This window comes from Acomys russatus, chromosome 12 (assembly GCF_903995435.1).
Source record: "Acomys russatus chromosome 12, mAcoRus1.1, whole genome shotgun sequence".
Lineage (NCBI taxonomy): Eukaryota > Metazoa > Chordata > Mammalia > Rodentia > Muridae > Acomys > Acomys russatus.
In genome coordinates this window covers 8,015,801-8,043,695 of record NC_067148.1, presented here as the reverse complement: position 1 = coordinate 8,043,695, position 27,895 = coordinate 8,015,801, and the positions used below count along the sequence as shown (strand labels likewise).

Genomic DNA, 27,895 nt, shown 5'->3' with positions numbered 1-27,895 from the left:
ACCGATCCTGCTTCGGAGCCAGCACAGATCTGTCTGCCCCTCCCTCCAGCAGGGGCTCCTGACAGAACTGCCAACGTGAAGAAGCTCTCAAAGTTAAACACACACACACACACACACACATAATCCCTTACTTATGGACTTCAGCACAGAGAATGTGGGCATCTGGCATTTTCTTTTCATCAGTCTTGTTTTGGAACAAAAGCATCTCTTTGAGTCTGCTGCTTCTAGGAGTTCCTGTTGGTTTTGCTTTCATGCCTAAGCCTTGCCCCCAATACAGCACATGTTACCTCCCTTTCATTTCTTTCCATCACTTTAAAAATGTTTGGGAAGCAGTTTGGGAGCAGGGTCTGTGTAGCACTGTACCTGTTTTATTTTCTAGTCTCCTATCAATTTAACAGCCATTGCTTATTTTGTGATCCATCTTTTTTTTTTTTTTTTTTTTTTTTTTACTGTCCAAGGACATTTTACCTAGTTTGCATAAAAAGTTCTCCTTACACGGTTTTATTAGATGTCATAATACTTACGTGTATGATAACAATATTACAAAATGCATTTAAATAGACAGTTTATTGGTGGAAGGCACGCAGCCCTGCTGTGGAACAAATGTGCTGAGGTGGGTAGAAGAGTAAAATCTTAAATGTGGGCAATGCTCAGTGCATTGAACGGTTTTAATCCTGTGTCCAGCGAGAAGCATTCTCCCTCCTTGGAGGATAACCTTGCTTGTTCGTAATTGTTGAAAGGAAATTGATCTAGGTGCCAAGAGTTTCCATGGAGATTAAATAAACTCAGGGGTCCCGGCTGTTCAGCCAGGCAGATGCAGGTGTTTGCGTGGCTTCCCAGAGTGAAACGGTGATGCTTCGTGGTCCTACGGTGCTGGCCCTCGCTAACACTGCTAATAGAGCTTGGTCTTTGTGGTGCCAGGGCAACCCAACGAATGAAGGGCCATTGCAGTTCCAGTTTTCTAGATAGGAAACTGAGACACTGTGGTTGGACCAAAGTTGGAGTCCAGTTTCAAGCCTAGACTCAAAGCCAAGCAGTGTGGCCATAGCTGGTTTGGCTCTAGAACCTGTGCTCTGAGCTGCTATCCTGTACTATCCTTCCAGAGTCCATGGATGAGCCAGACCTGAGTCGCTGAAAAGGCCAAGAATCAGGAGGTTATGGGGGTGTTGTTATCATAAATGGATGGGTCCGCAAAGCCTCTGTTTCTAGCTTCTGCTAGTATACCCATTAACAACTATTTTTAATGTCCACTTCACACACTGATGACATGAAAACCTGTTACTGCCAGAGTGCACAGAAAAGTATATGACCAAACATGGATAAATCGGCCCTGAGGAACATTGCCTGCTTGTCATATATGACAGCGCATGGCAGAACTAGCTCAGTGTCTTTGGCTTTATTTAAACTTGCAGGTGTGTGTCACATCGCAGAACCCACAAAACAGTGGGCTCATTCCAACAGAAAATGACTCAGAGCCAAACAATTAAGTTTGAATACACTAGGGTACCCCCTCAGTGTGTGATTAAACAGCCTGTTTCATAATCTTTGGACGCATATTGGCAAGTGTGACTCTCATAATGGGTAGGCAGTGGCTCTTGAGTCACAACTCAGAGACAGACCAGAATGGCAGAACTCTGTGAGCTGGTTGATGGTGACAAGACTTCTGCACTAATGTCTTTAGCTAAGACATCTACCTCAGAGAAAAAAACAGAAGCGGCAGATACCACAGTCAAGAGTGTGATTTTCTTCAGTGATTTTTTTTGTTTGTTTATGCTTAATGGCCACACATTATTTTAAGAAGGAAAAGTATAAAACCAATATGGCATAGGCTTTCTGAAAAGACTCAGTTCTGCAAGGTCTCTTTTAAAATAGAGCCCACTCATCTTTCCTCAATAAAAGGAGGACAACCAGTGAGGCAACTTATACTTGTAACGCCAGCATTTGAGAGGCCGAAGCAGGCAGATCTCAAGTTCAAGGCCTGCCTGGGCATATGAGTGGGCCGTGCACCCCACCTTTTAACTATGTATTGTTTGATGTGTGTCTGTGCCTGCGTGTGTGGGTACCTGTAGGGCTCATAAAGTGGAGTCAGTGGCCCTGGAGTTGGAATTCCAGGCAATTGTGAACCTTACAACCTGGTGCAGGGAGCTGAACTTGAGTCCTCTTCAAGAGCAGCAAGCACTCTTAGTTGCCAGGCCATTTCCCCAGCTTCCCCTTTGCCTAAATAGTAAAAACGGGAGGAAAAGGCTAGGGCTTAAACCGTAGCTTAGAGGCATCGCGTTTGTCTAGAACAGCAGTTCTCAACATTTCTAATGCTGAGACCGTGTAATACAAGTCCTCCTGTTGGGGTGACCCCCCCCAACCGTAAAATTATTTGCATCGCTGCTTCATAACTGAAATTTTACTATAGTTATGAATTGGAGCATAAACATCTGTGGTTTCCAATGGTCTTTTTTGAGTTTCCAAGAGACTGTTTCACTGTGTAACTTTAGCTGTCCTGGAACTCATTCTGATGGTCTTAGGTGATCCCTGTGAAAGGGCTGTTCAAAAAAATCCCATCCACATGGGGGTCACGACCCACAGCTTGAGAACCACAGGTCTAGCACGTGTAAGGCCACAGTTTTGACTAGTAGAATGCGGCGCGGGAAGGGGGGGGAGGAGGGTACGAGGGGGAGACTAGAAAGCTGTGAGTGGTGATTGTGAAAGCACCGAGCAAAGGTGGTAGGACTGAGAAGCCAAGAGAAAGAACCTCACCCCAACTGATTTGGGTGGAGGTAAGAAGTGTGTTTGAGTTGCTGAAATGGTTTTCTTACATTTTTGGTTGGTTATAGGCCTGAGGGGTGTGTGTGTGTGTGTGTGTGTGTGTGTGTGTGTGTGTGTGTGTGAGAGAGAGAGAGAGAGACAGAGAGACAGAGAGACAGAGAGACAGAGACAGAGACAGAGAGACAGAGACAGAGAGACAGAGACAGAGAGACAGAGAGAAGAGGAGAGAAGAGAAGAGGGAGGCGGCAGGGAGAAAGAGAGAACTTTTAATAGGTTTTGTGTTTTCTGTGTTGTAGTGGGATGGTACAGCTCTTGCTATGAAATACAGTGATTTTTAATGCATTTATGCTATTTTAGATGTAGGTCAAAATACAAAATGAAAATTATTCTGTAAATACAGTACAAAAAAAAGACATTTTATTTAGTCTGGGCACAGTATTTATTATCTTTTTTTTCTCCTATCATTTGTTTTATACGTGAATTGTAAACTAAGTACCTTGGGGTTGTAAGAAACACTTATTTTATGAGCATAGTTCATAGGTTTTTTTTTTTGTTTGTTTGTTTGTTTTACTAGCAGGCAATTAAAAATTGCCAGCATTTAATTGTTTTGTTGTCTGATTTTATAAGCTTCTCTAGTGGTGTGTGACAGGTAGGTAGAAATTGAAAAGTGATAGTGGTCACAGAATAGAATAGCTAATATTAACTGTAAAGAGACCACGAAATGTAAAATAGAAAGGAGATTAGATTAAAGATAGTTTTTTTGGACTGGAAAAACATGAGCTAGTCAATATATTCCAGCAGTGGTTATTCTCCCAGCAGACCCCAAGGAGTATATTTGTTCTCAGAATTTTCTAAAGGCCATTCTAGAAAATATGAGTTCATTTACAAGATTCCACTATAAACATATGAGGCACAAATTACATCACCTGCTCCTTCCTAGCTTCCAAGGAGAATGGCTAATGCCTGCCCATCCTTTCCACGTAACTGTGAGCCTCCTAGAAGAGGTGAGCTTATTTTCTTTGCCCTGTACAGGCTCAAGGAGAAAGCTGTACCTCTGCTTTTGGCAACTGGTGTGCATCAGTTATTGGCAAATAGATTTTCTGGCAAGCTTTCTCAAGACACAGTCACATTTCCCCCTCATGGGTGTTGGTGTTTGTCACTGCCCAGCTGCTCAGTCAAGGAAAACGTGTGCCTCAGAAGGAGCCAGGCAGTGGGACGTACAAATGTTCCCTAAGGTCCTGTTTCTCCTCAGGATGCAGCCCGCGTTCTTCCTCCTCCTGACTCACGATCATCTCTCAAAACGTCGTTCCCCGTGGCTCTTACCCACATTTTCATAAATCTCATGTGGAGAAGAATTATCAATAGCATGCATAGGTTCGTTCTTAGATTTACCTAACAGTTTTCCCTCTCGGCTATCCTTTGACCTTTATGAGGATGTTGGTAACAGTTTGGATTCTTCAGTCTCGTTCATCAGGTTCCGGGACAAAGTCATCAGATGAAGTGGTAAATGAGGTTGCTGGTGACATCCTGGGTAAGCTGCCAAACAACTTTGATATCGAGTCTGCCATGAGGAGGTACCCGACCACCTACACTCAGAGCATGAACACCGTTCTTGTCCAAGAGATGGGGCGCTTCAACAAGCTGCTGACAACCATAAGAGATTCCTGCATCAATATTCAAAAAGCAATCAAGGTGAGGTGAATTGAGCAAAAGAATCATGAAGTTAAACATTGCACTTCCATCAACTTAGCCAATGTTTATCGGTTTTTGGTCCCTGTTCCTGATTAGCTTACAGAATTCTGGAAACAACAGACACCTAAGTACAGAGTGTGCAAACTGGGAGACATTGTGCTAAGTCATAAGGAGAACCAGCTTGCATGTTAGCAATGGAGAGAAGCAAAACATTAAACAAGTAAATAATAGTTAAGGGTTTATTTGCACTTATGTATGTGTGTGTTTGTGCATAAGTGTGTGTATGTCTATCTCTCTCTCTCTCTCTCTCTCTCTCTCTCTCTCTCTCTCTCTCTCTCTCTCTGTGTGTGTGTGTGTGTGTGTGTGTGTGTGTGTGTGTGTACAGGCGCCCATGAATGCCAGCAGTGGGCATAGGACTCCTTGAAGCTAGTGTTACAAGTGTTTGAGAGGCACCCTGTGTCGATGCTGGAATCCAAGCTCGTGTCCTCTCCTACAGCAGTAAGCACTCAACCGCTGAGCCGTCTCTCTAGGTCCTTAGGTGATAAGTTCCTTAGAAAATAAGAAAGGAAAATTGAGTAGATCAGTGTGTGGCACTGTTCCAGGCAGGCTGGGCAGACTCTTCTGAGAACAGATGTCTAAATGATATTAAAGAGAAATGTTGGGGGTGTTGTGGGAAGAACATTAGGCAGATGATTCAACTACGGTGAAAGCCAACAGCAGGGCCAATATAGCATGGACCAGAAGCACCAAGAGAAGGCTGATGAGGCTAGAATGGGATGGGTGTGGAGTGTGTATGGAAGTGTGTGTGTATGGGTGAGTGTGTGTGTGTGTGTGTGTGTGTGTGTGTGTGTGTGTGTGTGTGTGTGTGTGCGCGCGTGCATGTGCATGGAGTGTACAACCAGGTACATGATGGCCTTGCCAGCCATGGCTAGGATCTTGAATTTTATTTCAAAATACAAAGGCAGAAGGAGTCTTCAGGCAATGGTGGCATTTCATACATTTTGAAACTCATTCCTGCCGCTTTTGGGGAGAATTGTAAGGTAGCCCAATGATAGAGGCCATGGGTGAAGAGATTCAGCGGGACATGGCAGTAGCATCAAGGTGAATAGAAATGGTTGGCTATGTGCCATTAGGACAACAACTGAAAATTAACGTAGGGGTGAGCAAAAGAGGAGCCAGGGACAGCTCCCACATGCTTAGCCTGATCAAGTGGACGGCCTAGGAAGGGGGATGTTTGAGGAAGAAAGTCAAGAGATATAATCAGATTATTTTTCAAGTGTTTCCTAGAGTCAATGGAGAGATAGCTATTAAATGTGTGTATGACAGCCCATGGGGAAGTCAGGGTAGGTATAATTCCAGCCTATAATACGCTGATTGTAGCTGGAATAGCATTCATAAATTACCTCAGATGTTTTGGTAGCACTAATGAGCACAAGTTATTTTGGAGCAAATTTCTCCTATTCGCTATCCCACCCCCAACTGCTATGAATGTGCAACCATTTTCTTTCTTAGAGTCATTTCTAACTGTTCTCTAAATATCCTTTAATGTGGCAAAATAGTCAAAATTTGAAAATCCTAACTTGCAATGGCCTCTGTGGCTGATGTAGCAATGTAGCCGGATCTTACAGTCATCTATTCTCTCTCTATCTTGGTGAAATATTCCAGCCAATTCAATTGGGAAAAATTATACTTCAGGGTTAGAATTATGTGTATTTTTTCAGATTGTTATAATGAAAAAGGTGGATCTGGGTCCTGGGGTCCTCCTCAAACTATGGCACCAGCCAAGGAAAATATAGGCAGTAAACTTCAAACCCCTACCCAGACTAGCCAATGGACAGGACATTCCCCACCGTTGAGTGGAGAATGAGACCTGACTTTCACACGAACTCTGGTGCCTCATTTCTGACCACGCCCCCTGGATGGGGAGGCCTGGTGGTACTCAGAGGAAGGATAACAAGTTACCAAGAGCATATATAGGGGGAAGAGGTCCCCCTCAGGCACAGACATAGGAGAGGGGAGTAGGGGGGAAGTGGGCGGGAGGGAGGAATAGGAGGATACAAGGGATGGGCTAACAATTTAGATGTAATAATAAATAAATTAATTAATTAATTAATAAAATTAATAAAAAAATTAAAAAAAATTTCCAAATTATAAATCCTGGTTGGTGCAATAGGAAAAATATCTATTTCTTCCACTTTTATAAATATAACATAAATACTATAATAAACAAAGATACTGTTGACCATATTGTCAACAGGTTTTTTTAAAAAGTATTCTATTAAGGAACTTGAAAAAAATTAGATAATTGGTTTAATATCTTATTTTTAAGATTACTAAAAATTCAAAATGAGGGCCTGAAGAAATGTTTCAGTGGTTAAGAGCACTTGCCTCTCTTGCAGAGGACCTGAGTTTGCTTCCCAGCACTCATGGCAGGCAGCTCACAACTGCCTGGGACTACAGCTCCAAAGGGTTGTACGTTCCCTTCTGGCTTCTACTGATATGGCACACACGTGGTATATACATGCGGAAACACACACACACATAAATAAAATAGTAAACAAACATCTTTTTTAAAATTGAAGTTGCAAAAAAAAAAGAAAAGAAAGGAAAAAAAAAGAAAAGGCCAACTAAAATTAAACATAAGAGGACTCCATTTTGCCTTGAGGGGCACCAGCAAATGACAGCCACACTCCAAGAACGCTGTTCATGCTCACTGTCCACAGAATGTCAGAATTCTCATATCTCTGAAAATGTAAACTGGTACAACTTTGGGGCACTGCTGGGAATATCAGTTAAAAATGAAATACCCTTCATCCTCGTATATGTTTATACATATACACGCATTCGAGGTCACAGCACAGGAATGTCCGTTATCTTCATAGGAAACAACGTAAATCAAATATTATTCAGTGGTTGTTATAATATGCACAGTGAAATGTCCACAGAATGAGGAAGGTGGATCTAGGGTCGCTGATGTAGACCTTTATGAATTTTGTATTTTAAACATGGGTATATGCTCAGTAAGGTCCAACCCACCTGAAATTGGTACTCTCTCTCTCTCTCTCTCTCTCTCTCTCTCTCTCTCTCTCTCTCTCTCCCCCACTGTCTCCCACCCCTCTATTATGTGTGTTCTTTTCCTTTTCCTCTTTTTCATAAATCTGTTCATATAAATACATAATAAATTATTTGAAAATAACTTGCTTACACTGTATCCCTTCTAATAAAAAGATATGATTTAAAAATATGGCATTACAAATATCTCACTCAAGAATGATAGATTTAAGTTACCATTGTATCAAAGCAGCAAAGTCTCAGCCCTATCAGTTGTCCCAGTGATGTGATTTTTTTCTGGTCCAGGTCCCAGGCCAGGATGAAGTTTCCACATAAGTTCAGTGTTCTATCTTTCACAAGAGTTTCTTAGAATTTCTTTTAATTTAGGGACATTTGACTATTTTTTTTTAACAATTCAGACCATTCATCCCTAATTTTTTATGAGATGTTGCATACTGGAGTATTTTCAAAAGTCAAATAACAGATGAAAGAAATTCTTGTCAGAATTTATGGGATGCAGTTAGCAGTATAGCTAATAAAAATTATGCTACTTTGCTGAGGCTTGTTTTTAAATCGTTAAGTGAGATAGATTCAAAATAAATAATTTATTTCTCTTAAACAAGGAAAAGGATGTCTTATACATTCAATACCAGGAGAAAGAAATTTAAAACCTAAAGCTGAAGAGAAGAAGAGGGACCAGGGAGGGGAGACAATGGGGGATGGGAGAACTGAACCACCCGTTTATAAAATGACACAATGATGTATTGAACACAATCTAATGATAGTACCATGTGTTTCCCAAATTTATATTGAGTATCTAGAAGTATTTACCATGCAAAAAAACAAAAAACAAAAACCAAAAAAAAAAACCAACAACAACAAAACAAACCAGCACCGCTCACTAAAATAAAAGATTGATATTATCAGGGTACATTCTCTGATTATAGTGTAAATGAGTTAGAAATAAAGAACAAAAAGCAAATGCAATTTCCATATATTTATAAGTTCAATATAACACACAACAATGCACTGCCAAGGGAAAAAATTAATGAGAAATTGAATGCAATGAGCACAGCTGTTGGCTGTCCAGTACTGAATGGTCAGCACTGAAAGCATGCATACGAGTGACATCATAGCTATGGAGCAGGCTCTATTTAGGAATGTATATGTACATAAATATAAGCATATAATTGTAACCACAAATAATAAAAAAAGAGGCTATGAATTTGTAAGAGCAAGTAAGGATATGTAGGAAGGTTTGAGGAGAGGAAAGAGAAGGGAAAACTATGTAATTATAACATCAAAAATTAAAAAACAAGTATGAAAAGTTAAACATAATTTCCATTAAATCATAATGAATCAGCAACAGAACACATCTTCATAAATACATATGAAAAACAAAAAATTAGATCAACTTAATGAAATGCAAAATAAATATCTAATAAACCAGAGTCATCATTTAAAAAATTCAACAGAAATGACTAAGTAAATGGGAGAAAGAACAAGACAGTAAGTTATTGCTCTTATAGGTTGAGATTATCTAGTCTGAAACTTTCCAAATTCCCAAGCTCTACAACTGCAAATATAGCCCACGCGTAGAGAATTACATGCGTAATTACGTAAGTATGAGTTACTTATGAACATCAAAATGAAAGTATGCTGAAAACATTACGTAAAAATACCTCTATCTATTATATAATGTAAATATTAAATATAAATAAAATTTTGTTTAGACTTGTGCCTCACCCCTAATATCTTATTAGATATGTGCAAAAGTCCCCAAATCTGAAATATTTAAGAATTTTAGTAAGAAAATCTATTTTGTTCTGTTTTTTGTTTATTTGTTTCAGAGCTGAGGACTGAACCCATGGCCTTGTTTCCTAGTCATGAGTTCAAACTTTTTTTATTGTATATGAATGTTTTATGCAGCAGAGGGCATCAGATCACATTATAGGTGGCTGTGAGGCACCATGTGGTTGCTGGGAATTGAACTCAGGACCTCTGGAAGAGCAGGTGGTGCTCTTAACCACTGAGCCATCTCTCCAGCCTGAAAACTTTTACTTGTAATGTGTAGGTAGGACATCTCAATAGGTACTATAGTCTCAGGGCTGTATCATGAATGCTTTATCCCAGTAAATTAATAGGATGGGTTACCATCTATAGCCCTCTTTGTCTTTAACAACTGAACGCTAAGTTGAAAACCGCTGTTTCCCATTGGGCACCTCCTGTGGCACGCTACATATAGTGCCTAGTTTTCTGCTTGTAGTTGGGTATGGGCCATTGCGCAGAGGACGGTGTAATGGCACTGATGACAGTTGAGTGTGGTCCTTACTGCAGTGTGATACTGGCTGGGCTGTTTGGCAAGAAACATCAGCACCATTAGATGGTTCTCCTTGACCTGACTCTTTCTGCCTCTTTCCTGGAAGATCAAAACTAGCTTCTAGTATTGGGGGAACTGAAAGAGAAAAGAGGCGTAAAAAGGGTGTCAGCTCCCAAAAGCCTGCACCCACCTAACTGTTGGTTCCAGTGTGAAAACTGACCTCACCTGCACAGGACAATCACTGTTTCAGGTTTTTGTTTTGTTTTGTTTTGTTGTTTTTATTCCGTATTTGTTGGCATTTACAGCTCAAAACTGATGGTATGCAGCTGTGGGGAAGGGACCTAAGAATTTGTTCTGGAAACTAGGTTTCGAATTCCTTTTCTTTTAGCACAGCTATCCTTCCTGGTTTGGAGCAGCATCAGGGCGGCTGGGCAGGGACATACCCAGCAGTACAGCATTTGCTCAGCACCTGTGAAGCCTCAGGTTTGAATCAACGTACCACACAAAACCAAATGCTACATCAGCTACTAGAGGTCTTTTTCTAGCTCCCAGAATCATGCTGTGGTGGCTCCTTCCTCCATTTCTGTTTAGACTTTCTAGGCTCATGCCTGTAAGACATAGAATCGTTCACTGCTGTTTCAGTGGGTTTTCAAAAAGGCAAGTGAAATATATGTATGTTTAATCCAGTGAATGTATTCCAAAATCTTCAGATTAGGTCAGATTTTAAAAAACAGAAATGACAATAACATGTAGCCCAAATGCAAAACCAAATAAACAATAATACGTACGTACATACATACATACATACATACGTACGTACATACATTCACTTTTAAAACTAAACTTTTCTTTGCAACAACAAACAAACAAAAAAAAACCCTTGATTTTGTCAAGTTGTTTCTTGCCAACACCTCTAAGGCAGGCATTTGAAGACCCTCGGAGCTTCAGATCCAGGCATGGGGGTCTTCAGAACAGCACAAGAGCAACTAGACTGACAGTTGACTCCCCACAGTTCAGACCTTTTTGACTCCCTAGAGTGACTCAGTTTCTTAGTTTTATATCCAGCACTGTGACTTTAAGAAGGTAGGCTAGGGGGCCAATACAAATTCGCCTTTAACAGGCAGGTAAATTAAATGAAAGGTAGACTGATCCAGTAGCTACTGAACAGTCATGTAGTGGTCAAGATTTTCCTCTAAAATTTGGCTAGATAACTACTCTTCTTCTAAGGAAGGTTTGAAAAGCTTTATGTCTTCCTCATTAGCGCAAATAAATCTCACCATTATTAATGAAGAAAATGTGAAAAAAAAAGCTTAAAAAAAAGGGGGGGGACCTCCACTGCTGAGTTCACTGAGGTCTGTCGTGTTTCAGGGGCTCGTTGTGATGTCTACAGAGCTGGAAGAAGTAGTCAGCAGCATTCTGAATGTCAAAATTCCAGGGATGTGGATGGGCAAATCCTACCCCAGCCTTAAGCCCCTCGGCAGCTATGTGAATGACTTCCTTGCAAGACTAAAGTTCCTGCAGGTGAGGTCATCCGTATGGACACACTCTTAGTTTCTTCTGGCTTCACATTCAGCAGGTTGTTGAGTATATGGGAGAATAATACTGTGCATCATGCATATTCCAGGCACAAATGACCTTATATATATATATGGAGAGAAAGAGAGAGAGAGAGAGAGAGAGAGAGAGAGAGAGAGAGAGAGAGAGAGAGAATACATCCTATATTCTGCATCTTAAGTAGGAGGTATTGTTAAGTAAATGACATGCTTTGGAGAGAGAGACATGTGATATGTTGACGTCCCATGACGTCATAAAGTGGAACCCTATAACAGAGCATGTTGGAGAGCCAGACAAGCTTGTAAAGACGAAACGCTTTCTTCATTGCCCAGTGCAACCTTCTAGCTCTGCCGTCTCCATCCAAAACAGTAGCAACTGGAGAAGGGAGAATCCTCACACCTAGTTATCTGCCAATGGATGTGCCACTATACATTTGAAAAAGCAATTAATTGCATGGATGCTGCATATATGTCACGGAGCTATGGGGAAGTCAGACGTGATGGCTCATACATGAAATCCCAGCACTTGGGTGCCTGAGACAGAAGGATCACCTACAAATTCAAGGCCAACCCGTGCTACTATCTGGGACTCATAGTGAATTCCAGGCCACATGCAATATTTAAGCAAACAGAACAAAAACATTGAGGAAGTTTCCTCAGGGATAAAATGAACAGTTCACTTTCACAATACCATCCCTCAGATGTACCAGAGTTGGACACTGAAGGACCAGGATGGTGCTTGGAAACTGAGGCCAAACTGTGGGCTCTTCTTGAATGAAGGGTTTTAATCCATTTCTTCAGAGAGGCTTCTATAATTTGCTATTCAGTCACTTGTTATTCAACAGTTCATCATCATCAAGCCCTGTGAAATAAATCCAGAGTTAGAGTGTCATTATATTTCTAAACCCCATAAGCATTCACTGCTCTGCTTGTTTGTGTTCTTTGACAGTACTGTGTTTCCATATATTGGATTTCATAGTGTTTTAGTAAAGTAGAAAGAAAACCTTTTAAAAGAATACTCTACTGGGTAGTAATGACTAATTGATTAGGAAGAAATAATGTGACTATTACCGTATGAGCAGACTTTGTGGAAACATACCATGTTTTCTAACAATGAGTATGAGTTCACAATGATATGTAGGGTTTCTGGAGAAACCACTGGATATGTCTAAAGCAGACATCTACTCAGCATTTCATGCATTGTACTTCCCAAGCTAGTGTGATGGAGATAGTGTTGAGTCAGAACCAAATACTCCTTTGATAATTATTTTCAAACCTTAAGGGTGTGCCTTGATGCTCACTGGATCCCCTCTGCCAGTTTGCTTACAAGGTAATAGGCAAGTGTGGAGACACAATTCATTGATATCTGTTGGAAATCTGTAACCGTTGTGCTATCATTTCCTTCTGGATCCACCACAGCAATGGTACGAGGTGGGACCTCCTCCAGTCTTCTGGCTTTCCGGCTTCTTCTTCACACAAGCCTTCCTGACTGGTGCGCAGCAGAACTACGCCAGAAAATTCACGATCCCAATTGATCTTCTTGGCTTTGACTATGAAGTGATGGATGACAAAGAATATAAAACTGCTCCTGAGGATGGTAAGTATAGTGGCCGAGTGAACTGACTGCAGTGGGCAGAAGCATAGCATTGATGCTTAACTTCTCACCTGTCAAAAAAACCAGACGTATATAAAACAGAGATGAATCTAGTGTTGGCCTTGGGCAATCACGATGGAGTGTCTTGAAGACAATACGTTTTCAAATCCCTGATACACGCATCCTCTACTGTTATGTATTATTCTGATACTTACAGCTAATGGTAACAGTGTGTGTGTGTGTGTGTGTGTGTGTGTGTGTGTGTGTGTGTGTGTGTGTGCAAGAGAGAGATAGAGAGACAGACAGAGGATGCTATGTGTGAGTGTGGTATAGTCACATACCTGCGTGAAAATGCCTCTGGAGACCAGAGGATGATGATCGTCCTATTCCTCAGTCTTTGCCTTATTCCTTTGAGGCAGGGTCTCTCACTGAACCTGGTAGTGGGATGACCTCTAGTGTGCCCCCCCGGATTTTCTTGTGTCTGCCCACTATAGTGCCGGAGTTATTAGTGTGCACACAGCCATGCCTGGCATTTTTCATGGATGCTGGAATCTGAGTACAACTCTTGGCTTAAGCAGCAGTCATTCTTGATAGTTGAGGTCCTGGAGACAGGTGAAGACCAGGAGGGTTATGAAGAAGCACTCTCTTTCTTGATTGGTTGTCTTTTAAATGCTTTGTGGTGTCTGTGGTGTTTTATTTTAAATCTAGTGGGGGCCACCAAGATGACTCCATGAGAAAGGACATGTTCTGCCAACCCTGACAACCTAAATTCAATCCCTAGTATCCACATGGTAGAAAAAGAGAATGGAATCATACAAGTTCTCCTCTGACCTCCACATGTTTCTTGGCACACACACACACACACACATACACACACACACACTCATATACACAAAAGAAATAAAATGCAGTAAACATAGGCAAACACAAATAAAATGTAAATGCTTTGGATAAGGCCACTACTTCAAATAAATACTACTTTTTTAAAAGCAGAAAAGCCAAAAAGTGCTAAACTTTACCAAAACAGTGCTGACTTTAAATTAATGACATTTACTTCTCAGTGACTGTTAATATTTACTGTTTCAACCAACATGTCACAGGCAACTGCACTTCCTTAGTTATCACTGGCCCACCCTGGTAGGCACTGAAGAGCAAGAAGCAACAGTGTAGGCTCTTCTTCCCTCAACCAGTTTATGCCCAAGTGTGAGACACTGACTACTAGACGCAGTCACCCTGATAATTGCCTCACCTTACTGTGGCACATGGTTTCGCTTCCATCTGGATGTTACACAACTCGTGATTATGGTTATACGAAGCCATCCTGCTGTGCCTCTGGGAAACTTGCCAAAACTTGTGCTCTCGATGTCCCATATCTTCCTCTCTCGCCTCATTCTCGTGAAAGTGGAGAGCTAAGAAAACAGTTGTTAGCACCACCAAATCTGTGAGCCTGCACACACATGCACCTCCTGGGAATCCAGACCACCTTTCTTTTCTTCTGTAGGACTTTGTTTCTTTAATGGCTCCTTCTCTTTCTGGAATCAACAGACTCAGCAATGGGCAATCCCAAAGTACACACAGCACACTCTGGCATCCCGCATCTTAGAAGCACTCAATGAATTTTTCTGTCGTCTTGATACCCACTGCTGTCCTGTTTTTATACTTCCTAACAACAAAATATCTCAAGAGACTGGCCTTGCATGAGACTCAAGTACTGAGCTGTGTTGCTCCTTCCTTGTATCTGCTCCACTCTACAGATGCCTTTCTCTTCAGCGTCACTGATGGTTTCCGTGTTGGCGTGGTTTCCCCCTTTGACTTCATCTTACCTTCTTAGCAATTTCTGTTGCCATTTATCTTTCTAGAAGACACACTTTCCTCCCCTTGTTAGGTCTAGAACATCACGTGCTGGGTTTTCCCTCTTATTGTCCAGATTTATGCCTCTTGCTGGCCTATGTGACTTGAGCTGTTGGAGTCTCCAAGGACAAAGTCCTTGTTCATTTCTGTTTACTAATACATCCTAACTCCGGGTGAGCTCATCCATTTTTGATGTCTTTGAACATCTCCTTGCTAGAGGCTTCCTCTGTGGTCCAGAAGGCTGTATCCATAACTGCTAACTCTAGCATCCCCTAGATATGTAGAACCTATAATTAATTTCAGTAAATAACACTACTAGCCAGCCAGAACCCTATGGCTTTTTCCTCATCTCCATTAAATCGGCAGCTCCCTAGCACCTGCCACTGCACTGTCTGGCCTCTGTGGCATGCCAGCGTATTACCAAGCCCTCTCCTGTCTTCTTATAAAGTTGGCAGCATTGGCCCATTCCATGGTGATCCAGGTGTTTCCCTTTTGTTGTCCCTCTCCTGTGACAGTACAAATGCAGAGCCTGACTTCACCCTTCTCTCCTCAGTCCCTAGCAGCACCCGGCCCTCAAATGCTGCAGTGGAACTCCCAGGCATCATAGAGCCTGAAACTCACTTTCGAGTTTATAGAAGCTGGCCAAGATTTTACAGCACCCTTCACTCCGATTCTTCCCTGCAGAAATGTTTTAGGGACAATAAGCACACAGGGAAGCAGAGACACTGGGGCCGCATGCTGTTATAACTATTCATGCTTTTCCCAGCAGCAGGTGCCTAACCCATCATTATCTGACCATCTATTCAGAGTCCCCCTGTTATTAGTGCATTTGGAATGTGCACATTGCCTAATTACAAGCTTAACGACACGTAGTTTCATTTATTTCCTTTATTATATAAGCTTTAAAAAAATCTCTTCTCCATACAGTTTATTACTATAAAAGATAAGCTGAGCCCTTGTCCTCATAAAATTCAACATCGCTAGGGAATGCCAAAAGGATAAATATTTATTCTAAATATAGTACATAGGAAAGGAGCAAGAGAGCTTTGAGTAAAGGAAAACCAAAGGAAGGGCCTTGCCCTTAGAGAGCGGTGGTGTCCTCTTCCATGTCTGTGCCACACAAACTGCTCAGATATATATATTTAATCTTCATAATAATCCTGTTGTTGCTGAATATTTCTTAATTCTAGAGGGCTTTCCTATGACCCAGTTAGTTCCCTAGTAATTGAATCAGAGACTTATTGATTTATTTAAACAAGCTTTAAGCACAATAACTGGGCAGGTGCGATTTATACTAATTTTCTAAGTTAGTCCGGCTACTGCCCAGTCGCACTCCCCCAAGTTACTTGCCGATCCTTTGGCCTGTGTGGGCTGGATCTGCTCCATCAGGCCATCTCTCTCTCTCTCTCTCTCTCTCTCTCTCTCTCTCTCTCTCTCTCTCTCTCTCTCTCTCTCTCCATCTTTTGCTTTTCTTCTTTTCTCCTTCTTTTTCTCCTCTTTCTCTTGCTTCATGGTCCCTACCTCAGACCCCAAGCCTGGGAACCAAAGCTCCACCTACTTTTACTCTGCCCAGTTACAGGCTGTTCAGCCTTCTTTATAACCAACCAGAGATAATTGGGAGCAAGGTTTACACAAGAAAAGACCGACTTACTGTAGCTAGATCTTGGGACCCAGGATCTAGCATTTGTATACATAGCATCAGACCAACCCCCAACACTTTGTGGCACAGTTGTTTTGTGGAGGCACACACTTGGGCTCAGGGAGGCGAACTTCCCCAAGGACTCAACAATAGCATTGGACAGAGACAAGACTTAAGTGCAGGCCATCTGGCCTCATTTTCAACTGCTTTCTTCCCAGCCTACTGTATGGAGTACTTCATGAAGAGATTTGAAAACAGCACACTCCTCAGTGGAGAGTGTCTTGCTGAAACTATAGTTAATTTTTTTATTCATTTGTCTGTCACAGTGTAACATCATTAAGGATAGATATTTGTCAAATTATGAATTTTATTTTGTATGCACACAAACATGCTTGTAAGTTTTTACCCCCCAAAAATGTGCTTATCCACACGCTAGGCTGTGTGGCATTCCAGCTTACTCCATCCTACTATCACTGCATGAAAAAAAGTGAGAAACCACAGAATGATCTGGAAAGATGGGATTTCTGCCCCCCCCAAGAAATCCCTTTCTCATGAGACCCCCGGAGGGGGCTCAGAGACACTATCTGAGCGTAGCTTTGGCTGGAATCTGAGTTTCCCCCCAACCTCTGCCTCTCCTTCAGCTTTTCTCCTTGTATACACTTCCATGTGTATCTGCTTCTGGTGTTCCAGCCTTACAAGCCAGGCTTGCTCTGTTTACTAAGAGTAAAACAGTGAAAAGGTGTCCAGTGTGTTGACACATGTATAACTCTAGTACTTGGGGAGCTGAGGCGGGAGCATTGAGAGATTACAGCCAGTCTGCCTACCTCAAGACCTTGTCTCAAAAGGTAAATAAGTAAACCAATAACTAAATGTCACACTGAATCTAGGAAGCTGTTGTCAGTTTATTTAGTGTTTAGTATCGGCTATTCCAGGCATTTTACCTAAGATTCTTATTGTCTGGATTGATCGTTACATCTAGGTGACTCAATAATTAACGGAACACATTGAACAGTGGAAGGGGAGGTAGGCAGAGAGGAGGGGAACCTGAGAAGCTATGGCTGGCACTCTCCCACTCGCCCCCCCCCGACCCCCCTCACACTCACACACATGATGACCAAGAGCTGTTTCCAATGAACCTGCATTAATACACTTTAACTTGTCTTGTATGAGAAGCAGTCCAACGTCATCATCCCTGCCTCGACACCCCTTCCTAGCTCTTCATTTTAAAAAATTAAAAAGGGAGAGATGTTATTCTAATTGCCTGCTTCTAGGTTGCCTAGCAACCTCTGGCCTCATTCCCTGCCCCTGCCAGGTGCATGGTGGATAAAAAAGACCCATCTGCCATCCCTCCCTCACTCACTCATGCACCTCTCTCCTTCTCCTTCCACACACACTCCCACCCTCCCCCCACCCCCGTCATGGGAACCCTCCCCTTTCCTTTCCTCTTCCCTTTTTCCCGACAATAAATCTCCTTTCATGCCAGCTCTTTCTTTATATATATATATATATATATATATATATATATATATATATTATATATCTTTCTTTATATATTATAACAATGTGTGTGCCTGGTCTTCCCAATAGGAATTCCAGATACAGAACTTAGTGTGCATCTCTGAATGTTACCTTCCTTCTTCTTTGTTTAGGTGTTTATATTCATGGATTGTTTCTGGATGGAGCTTCCTGGAACAGAAAGATCAAGAAGCTTGCAGAATCACATCCTAAAGTTCTCTATGATACAGTCCCTGTGGTTAGTATTTGCTGACATGCACGCACATGTGCCTGCATATGGATGTATGTACAGCATATGGCCCGTTCATGCACATGCCCTGCATATGGATGTATGCGCATATGGTCTGCTCTTCTCGTTCAGCGTAACTTAGTTCTATAAAGCCACTCTCAGGGCTGAGTTATTGAATATGTTTGTTTTTAGTGGGATTCTGGATTGGGGTTCTGCGGTCTCAGCCTTTTTATTGGTTGATTGGTGCACACTGTTGCACTGTTCCTGTTTAAAGGAAAATCGCTTACTATACAGTTTTTACCCATTGACACTGACTCATGGTCAGGGTCACTGTGGTTCTCGTTGGATGAGGCTCATCCCTCAGCCTTTGTGCACATAGGAACTTTTTGGCTTGGGCTTCAGCCTTTTGCCCGTGACTTATTTTAAATAATGGAATGCCAACAAACCAGCCCAAGAAGGTTAGCGACTGAGCACTGAACGAACCATGAAGAGCATAGTCCTTTACAGTTATGAGCTGAAAACAAGAAAGCAGGACTTGCCCTGGTCCAATTACAGCCGCGAGAACGTGTGGGATATGGACAACTCGACCCTTGCCAGTTAGCGACTGTGCGCTGCCCGGGTAGGTTTGAGGGTGAGAAGTGGATTCTGGAGCTTTATGAAACGTGCAAATAAACAGTTCATGAATGGTACCCACAGCATGTAATTGTTTCTTCATGTAACTGCATAGTGACAAAATAGATTTTTGCATACTCTGAAGCATGCATCCAGGATGGCACGAGAAGACACAGACTATTAGAGTCACGTGAATTGTAGGATTCTGTAAGCAGCTTATGGGTAGGTGGAAACTCACCATAGCAGCTGTACCGGAGGGGCCCATCCAAACCTGGGAATGCCTTCCAGATCCTCTTCTCTGCATACCAAGATGCTCTGGGCAGAGAAGGCTTAGCACGGGAGACTCCAAAAGTGAAATAACCATTGCTGGCTGGGGTTGCAATTCCTTTCCTTTACAGGGACATTGTTAATTAGCTTGCAGGGAGTAGAGGGAGGGGTGTGTCTACAAATGAATATTCTTCTCAATAAAGGTGCCAATGACAAAGCTTCTCTAGGAAAATCTGTTCTTCACTTAAAATGGAGTACATCCAAGTTGAAAGAGTTTTGATAGATATGGTATCAGTAAGTTACAAAAACAGCTTGCTCCCCTGCCCAAAACAACCCCACAGATCCTACAGTGATCTGGGAGGAACAGACACCCCCAAGTCTTGTTCACTGGCATCTTCATGTGATTGTGTAAGGACCCTAAAGGAGGGTTCCGAATGGGGGCAGTCAAGCCATGTACCGCAAGGACTACTCATGACTATGAGATAAATTGATTTCGTCAAATTCTAAAAGATGTTTATGATTTTTGTTTATCCTTTGCCTCTACAAGTCAAAGGCCAGCTGGGCTTAATATCTTGTTCTGAAGACTGGCCATGTACTAAATTGCATGGCTAACATTCTGGAAACTCGCTTATTGACTAAAAAGGATGTGAGTGTATCGTAGTTAAGAAGGAGTAGGATTGTGTTATGTTTTTATCTAAGTGGGAAATTATGCTTTTTCACAACTGCTTTAGTAATTGTCTGGAAAAATTATTAGCACATTATCTTCCATTAGGATTCACTGGGATGTTCCCATGCATCCATGTGTTGTGCCTTGCCATGTTCATCTGCTTTTCTTTTACCCAGTAACACCCTCTGTGATCCCTGTCACCCTGTTTCTGCTTTCTTTCCATTCCCTTGCTGCTTCTTAAGCTTCTGCATATGATGGAGAATGCACCAGTGACTCTCTCTCCACAGCTGACTTGCTTCACTTACCCTGATATTCTCTGGTCCCAACAAACACTTTGTTGTGAATGATTTTGTTATGCTTTATGGCATTCTATGTATGTATGTACGTATGTATATATGTATGTATGTATATATATATATATGTATATGTGTGTGTCTCAATCATCTACCTACCTACCTACTTACCTTAATCTACTTGTCATCAATCTATCATTACTGTTACAACAAACTTGGGTATGCAATTATTTTTCCATGTTGACTTCATTTATTTGAAGAGCAGTCTAGCCAGATCATATGGTAGTCTTATTTTACTTTTTTGCAAGACCTCCATACTATTTTATAGATACTGCAATAACTTACACTAAGAAAATTGTCTTCCTAAAGGGTCAGTCTTTCTTTGACATATATTTTTACGCTTTTGTCAAGATCGGTTGGCTGCAGATGAATGGGTACATCTGTTTTCCATCCTATTTCATGTTCTGTGCCATCCTTATGTGAACACTGTGCTGCTTTCCTTAGCCTGCATCTGTAGTGTGCATCCAAAGTGGGAATTGTGAGACCTCAGATTTGCTGCTTTTGCTTTGGGTCTTGTTGGCTATTCTGGGTCGGCTGGGCTCCCCCAGAAACAGGATTTTTCTAGTTCCCTGAAGAATTAACAATAGTATATCAGTGAACTCTGTATTTAATAGACAGATCCCATCTCAAAAAAATAAACTGAAATAGTAATTGAGATTCCAAACATCAACCACAGGCATAGACACACATGCAGACCCCGGTGCACCTGTACAGATATGTGCGTCCACACACAACGTGAACAAGTATTGTATACATATGTAATGCACGTGAAAAGAGAGGGAAGAAGGCACTCCCTAACAATATACAAACTCAATGACAAACGTTAGGCTAGAAGTCCTGATGACTCAGCCTCAGGTGCTCTAGACAACACTAAACAGATGTCTCAGGGAGAGTTCTTTTTGCAGTGTTGTAGCCCCAGACATAGCAAACGTGTTGGAGGACACAGACAGACAGATCTGGGAGCTTGCTGGCCATCCCAGTGAGCTTTAAGGCCAAATGACAGACCTTGGTTAAAAAAACCAGCATAGAACATGATAGGGGAAATGTCTAGTGTCCTTTCAGCCCCTTGGTTCATGCGCAGATGCACATATGAGCACAGAACACCACAGCCACACACACACACACACATACCTACTCTGTACTGTACTTTTGGCATTTGACTGTAATGAGTGATGTGGGGAACTAAGACGACCTGTCTATATACAAATACCCATGTTTATCAAAGACTGGGAAGCTTTCTGCTTTTCTTTTATTGAATAGGTTTTTCTGTGCTCTTAGTCTTTGTTTTCTTCTTCAAGCATGCCAATTATGTAGGCACTGGATCTGTTAGGATTGCAGGTCTATGCCCCCGTGCCTGGCTTCGTGTGGTGTCGAGGACTGAACCCCAGGAAAACACTGCACCGACTCACCCACACCCCTAGACCTCTCCCCAAGGTTTTTGATAATCATCCTTTTGAATCTGTTGGGCATTTCATCAACTTCAGTGTCTTTGGAATATGATTCTAGGGAGTTATTTTTAGGAGACTGCTGTTTTAAAATGTTTGGACAACTACTTGTGTGTATGTTGAAATCTGTGCATCTAGTGCTATGGATTCTCTCTATCACTTATGTGGACCAACTTCATAGAATATGACTTGCTCGTGAAGATGTGTGTTGGGATGTCAGTTCACTATGCTGAGTTCATTTCCAGCTGGGTACTGCAGCACAGTCTCCTTGTAGCTTCTTTGACTGTGGCTACTAAGTCTGCACTGTTGATGTGGGTATGGTTATTTGAATGGGGTCTAGTCTTGGCTACTCCAACAATGGTGAAGGGTCCTAGCCCTCTTCTGACTAGACACTGGTCCAGTTGCTTCACGGGGGGTGGGGGTGGGGGGAGCATAAAGCAGGAGTCCTAGCACACACACACCCCACCCATAGTATTTACCCTTCCTTGCCTGCAGTGTGCAACCAGACAAGTGTAAGGCCCGGGACACATGCAGTGCAATGATTTTTCTTCCTGCTACTTTGGGTGTGCCTACCCAGCCGCTGAACCTCAGGCAGCTCCCCATCCCTCAGCAGGTAGCTAGCTGAGCATTTCTGGGGACAAAGTATTTCTGTGGCTCCAGGAGATTTTTTTTTTTTTTTTTTTGCCCAGATTGTTTCAGCAATATGCCCATCAGTAACTGAGTATCAGTAGGTCATGGCCAAAGTCAGGCAAAATCCTTCTCCTAGGGCTCTCCCAAGAGGGGTAAGCAAGGATGCAAGTTGGGAGTTTTTCACCTTACAGATGGATTCAGAGCTAGTTAGGAGTCTTTCTTTGTATTTGAACCATCATTTCACTGTCGACAAAAATAGTCTATCTGGGGCATAGGTTTCTAGGCATAACTTCAGTCTGGGACTCTCAGTAGCTAAAGTACATGCCAGTACAATAGCTCCGACTTAGAGGTGTTTGTACTTTCTTCCAGATGTGGCTAAAACCCTGTAAGAGGTCCGACATACTAGACCGGCCAAGTTATATTGCTCCACTGTATAAGACCAGCGAGAGGAGGGGCACGCTGTCCACCACAGGCCATTCCACCAATTTCGTGATTTCCATGATTCTTCCCTCCGACCACCCCAAGGAGCACTGGATTGGACGGGGGGTGGCACTGCTGTGTCAACTGAACTCCTAGTGCGACGGTCCCGTCGTCTCTTCCTGCTTCTAGGTAAACTGTGTAGAACACAGCTCACTGCTTACTTACATTTGTTTTTTGGCTTAAATAAATTTAACATTCTTAATTATGACTTTATTCTGGCTTCTTTAAAGTAGAAGGATTCAAACGTCATGTTCTGAGACAAGAGACTGAAAAACACATCAGCACACTTCCTCTTTTTGAATAACTTTATTTTGGGAGAGTTCCATGAGCATTAGGAACATGTATAAAATGACACGCCACTGTTGACAATGAAAAAAAAAAAACAGCATTTGATCACTTCCAGCTTTATAAATTTAAAAAAAATGATTCAGTTACGACGACAACAAAAAATGTTTAGTTATTTTAGCAAGTATCACCTTGCAGGACCATAATCACATTTAAGCCACTGACTTACTGTTAATGGAAAAAGGCTCACACTGCATCTAGGTACTATATTCCTAAACATAAGCACAGGCTGATTGAATGCAATGTGATATACACCAAAATTCATATGGATGTCACATGGTGACAGCATTGTACAAGTAACATTGGTGACCTCCAACAAGCATATGTTAAAACTAGACTTCTGATCAAGCTAAGTGGAATGTTGGAGCCAAACGAAATGTAGTGGAATTAGGATTGTCTAGTGAGACCTGAACTACACACTGGAATGATATAAGAACGAAATACTGGTGGAACCCTATCAAATTCTAGCAGCAACGGTTAAAGCCCTCCTAGACGGTTAAGCAATTCTAGCAAATGAAGGTAATACCATTTGTCTGAGAATAGAAAACTTTGTATACTGTAGGCATCACCAGTCAACTTCAAGTGAGGCATTTTAGAATGGGAGTGTATTCCAGCTGTTTTAAATGAAGCAAATTTAATGCTGGAATGCATAATCCTCATGGGTGTAAAGCTAAAAAATGAAGCATAAATGCATCTTGGTTTTGAAAGCAAAATATATGAGTCACTTGGAGTTGGCAGTACTCAGTACACCAGCACCTTTTAGCAAGGTTGCTCAAAGGGCCCAGCGGTGAGGTGAAGGTAAGGGCTGTCCTAGCTACGCCCAGTGCTGAAAGTGTGTGTGTGTGTGTGTGTGTGTGTGTGTGTGTGTGTGTGTGTGTGTGTGTGTGTGTGTGTGTAAAACCACTCACTGCAAGGAGGGCTCAGAAAAAGCCAACTGGTGTAAATCAAGAATAAATTACAGAAGGAACACCCTAGAATCCTTGCTTGGAACAAAGAATACTGGCGGGTATCTGCTAACACCTGGATGCACGTGCTGCTCTTGAAGTTTTGATTTTGTCTTAAAAAGTTCACAGAGTAAGAGGAAAAGAACTGAAAAAGGGACTGAATAGAAACATTTATAATGGAATGGACAGGGTTTGGCTTTTATAATTTGTTTTTTTTCCCCCAGGGTTATCCTGGCTGCTAAGCAGTTAAAATAAAGCTAGCTGTACATGGTTCAGACAGTTTCCCCACATATGTGAAAAGCGAGTGGCACAAACTGTAAACCGAGCTATATGCACATAACTCTACAAGTTACTGAGTCAAAATTCAGGCTAAACGTGACTTACTCACACATCTTGACCAGTGATATAAGAGCAGGCACCCAAACATAGACTATTCGGTATCAGGCACCAACAGTGTATCTTGGCACAAAATGAAGTATTTTTGGCTTAGTCAGGTACTTGGTACCAACGCGGCTATGGTACCAGTACAGTAACTGTTTAGCCAGTATTTTATATACAGACTGCAGGCTTCACAAACCTGGATTTTACTACCAGCCACAGCATGTGCTCCGAGTTCCAATACCAAACTGATAAAATAACGTGAACACCCAGAACTGAAATTTTCCAATTAGCCTAGTGCAATCTAGGGAAATGGAATGCCACTTCTTTGATATTTTCTAAGTGGTAACTTAAAAAAAAAAAAAAAAAAAAAAAAAAATCTGACTACATGCTCTGACTTGCCGCCCCCAAATAAAAACAAAGTTGAAAAGAAAATCTCAACACCCATATAGTGATGCAAAGAATCGTTATGAATATTTCATTAAGCTGAAGTTCACGCAAATGTACAGTCACAAATTTCAGTAGTTTAGGCTGCAAGTTTGAACACTATGCAAATATATACAAAAATAGTAACTCTAGATTCAAGGGTAAGGGCTTTCCCCAGTGCTCGCTCCACACTGTAACGCAGCCTGGGCGCCCCCCGAATTCCTACAGTCGACGTCATACAGTTTCTAATCCCATACGTATATAAGTAGCTGAATTAAAGGGCACTAAAATTCATTCTTAGCACACACACAAAAATGTCTGCTCAAAGTCCATTTAAAATATTTTTAAAGTTTAAATGATTTTTTTTTGGTTTAATTTCTATTTCTGCATAGCCACAAAGATTCTACTAATAAAAAGACTAGTGTTTTATATGATTCTCTCTTTTTTTAAAGTCTTAAATGTCTATCGATATCAGTTCATGGAGTCCCATTTTCTCCTGTCTTTATCACGAACTTTGTTGTTAAAAGACCCATTCATGCAGAGAAAACAGTACTGAGCACCAGTCTTTTGTGGTTAGGCTCAAGTCTACAGACCCTGCGAGCAGTGCAGGCCACTGACTCTCTGAGCAATGTGCGCACAGTACAAGGGCCGAGGGCAAGCTGCAGGAGCAGGTCTGCGGGCAGCAGAGGAGCCGGGGCGGTCAGAACTGGATGTCAAACACAATTTTGTCCTCGTAGAGCGCGATAACCAGCATGATGGCGAATCCAAACAGCAGCCCTAAATTCTGAAGAATGAACTGCCCAACTGGGCAAAAGCCATGCTCTTCATTGTCCCCATCACCATGCAGCATTTCTGGAAGCTGAAAGAAGAAACCGATCTTAACATTATACACTTTAAATGCCTTTGCTTACAGATGGGCAACTTCATATATCCAGTTCTCGTCAACCTATTTTTTATTACATTGATTCTCTTCCTTTCTCTAAGTTTTTATTGTTATATTTTTTTCTTCTGACTTCCCTTAATATTGAAAGGAACATATAGAATATTTCACAGAAATGCCCTCTGGATTCCCATAGGCAGCAGGACGAAAACAATGCTGGGTCTCTGCTACTCAAAAGTTTTATCTGAAGGCACCATAATTGCTGTAACAATAGCAAAGGGCTGACCAGTGCCTACTGGCACACAGCACAAAGGTGAAGCTGGAGGTGGGGTTCTGGGGTACAGGAAAGGAAGGAAGGAAAAAGAAAGGTATAGACAGAAAGAAAAGTTCTTTTCATGGAGGCTTTTTAGGAACCTCAAGTAAAGCTTGTGTGTATTGCCAACATCTGCCTGAGTGCCTTCAAGTGGCTTTAGGTAGGTAATCCTCTCTATAGCTATGGCAGCCTTTCTAAAACAAAAACGGGTAGTGTTGTTCTACTGCTGTAGTCCTGCTGGGGTGTTCTAAACTTCACAAGTGGCATACACTGTACCTGGCAGTGTGCACAGAAGGCATTTAAAATGTTCAATTACATTTCATTTACTTGCTTTGTGTGAGAGTAACTGTTGTGTGCTACAGTGCATCTGTGGAGGTCAGGTCTGTGTGTGTGTGTGCTACAGTGCACCTGTGGAGGTCAGGTCATGTGTGTGCTACAGTGCACCTGTGGAGGTCAGGTCATGTGTGTGCTACAGTGTATCTGTGGAGGTCAGGTCATGTGTGTGCTACAGTGCACCTGTGGAGGTCAGGTCTTGTGTGTGTGATACAGTGTACCTCTGGAGGTCAGGTCATGTGTGTGCTACAGTGCACCTGTGGAGGTCAGGTCATGTGTGTGCTACAGTGCACCTGTGGAGGTCAGGTCATGTGTGTGATATAGTGCACCTGTGGAGGTCAGGTCATGTGTGTGTGATACAGTGTACCTGTGGAGATCAGGTCATGTGTGTGCTACAGTGCACCTGTGGAGGTCAGGTCATGTGTGTGATACAGTGCACCTGTGGAGGTCAGGTCATGTGTGTGCTACAGTGCACCTGTGGAGGTCAGGTCATGTGTGTGCTACAGTGCACCTGTGGAGGTCAGGTCATGTGTGTGGGATACAGTGCACCTGTGGAGGTCAGGTCATGTGTGTGCTACAGTGCACCTGTGGAGGTCAGGTCATGTGTGTGGTACAGTGTACCTGTGGAGGTCAGGTCATGTGTGTGTGCTACAGTGCACCTGTGGAGGTCAGGTCATGTGTGTGCTACAGTGCACCTGTGGAGGTCAGGTCATGTGTGTGTGATACAGTGCACCTGTGGAGGTCAGGTCATGTGTGTGATACAGTGCACCTGTGGAGGTCAGGTCATATGTGTGCTACAGTGCACCTGTGGAGGTCAGGTCATGTGTGTGCTACAGTGCACCTGTGGAGGTCAGGTCATGTGTGTGCTACAGTGCACCTGTGGAGATCAGGTCATGTGTGTGATACAGTGCACCTGTGGAGGTCAGGTCATGTGTGTGATACAGTGCACCTGTGGAGGTCAGGTCATGTGTGTGATACAGTGCACCTGTGGAGGTCAGGTCATGTGTGTGTGATACAGTGCACCTGTGGAGATCAGGTCATGTGTGTGATACAGTGCACCTGTAGAGGTCAGGTCATGTGTGTGTGATACAGTGCACCTGTGGAGATCAGGTCATGTGTGTGTGATACAGTGCACCTGTGGAGGTCAGGTCATGTGTGTGCTACAGTGCACCTGTGGAGGTCAGGTCATGTGTGTGTGATACAGTGCACCTGTGGAGATCAGGTCATGTGTGTGCTACAGTGCACCTGTGGAGGTCAGGTCATGTGTGTGTGATACAGTGCACCTGTGGAGATCAGGTCATGTGTGTGCTACAGTGCACCTGTGGAGGTCAGGTCATGTGTGTGATACAGTGCACCTGTGGAGGTCAGGTCATGTGTGTGATACAGTGCACCTTTGGAGGTCAGGTCATGTGTGTGCTACAGTGCACCTGTGGCGGTCAGGTCATGTGTGTGGTACAGTGCACCTGTGGAGGTCAGGTCATGTGTGTGGTACAGTGCACCTGTGGAGGTCAGGTCATGTGTGTGATACAGTGCACCTTTGGAGGTCAGGTCATGTGTGTGCTACAGTGCACCTGTGGCGGTCAGGTCATGTGTGTGGTACAGTGCACCTGTGGAGGTC

At 42.5% G+C, this 27,895-nt stretch overlaps 2 protein-coding genes across 4 annotated transcripts in view; one reads left to right on the top strand and one right to left on the bottom strand.

Annotated features, from left to right (window-relative positions):
• Nucleotides 1-22,812, top strand: part of Dnah7 (dynein axonemal heavy chain 7) — a 248,100-nt gene extending 225,288 nt beyond the window's left edge. The window contains exons 63-67 of the mRNA XM_051154521.1: nt 4,222-4,452; nt 11,192-11,344; nt 12,796-12,973; nt 18,110-18,213; nt 22,548-22,812. Coding sequence (XP_051010478.1) covers nt 4,222-4,452; nt 11,192-11,344; nt 12,796-12,973; nt 18,110-18,213; nt 22,548-22,754 — 873 coding nt within the window. The 3' untranslated portion in view covers nt 22,755-22,812. The remainder of the gene's footprint in view (nt 1-4,221; nt 4,453-11,191; nt 11,345-12,795; nt 12,974-18,109; nt 18,214-22,547) is intronic.
• A 2,188-nt stretch (nt 22,813-25,000) lies between these two features.
• Slc39a10 (solute carrier family 39 member 10) overlaps nt 25,001-27,895 on the bottom strand; it is a 46,349-nt gene continuing 43,454 nt past the window's right edge. For all 3 annotated transcript variants that reach the window (XM_051153819.1, XM_051153818.1, XM_051153817.1), the window contains one exon: nt 25,001-25,610. In XM_051153819.1, the coding sequence (XP_051009776.1) occupies nt 25,452-25,610 (159 nt within the window). In that variant the 3' untranslated portion in view covers nt 25,001-25,451. The remainder of the gene's footprint in view (nt 25,611-27,895) is intronic.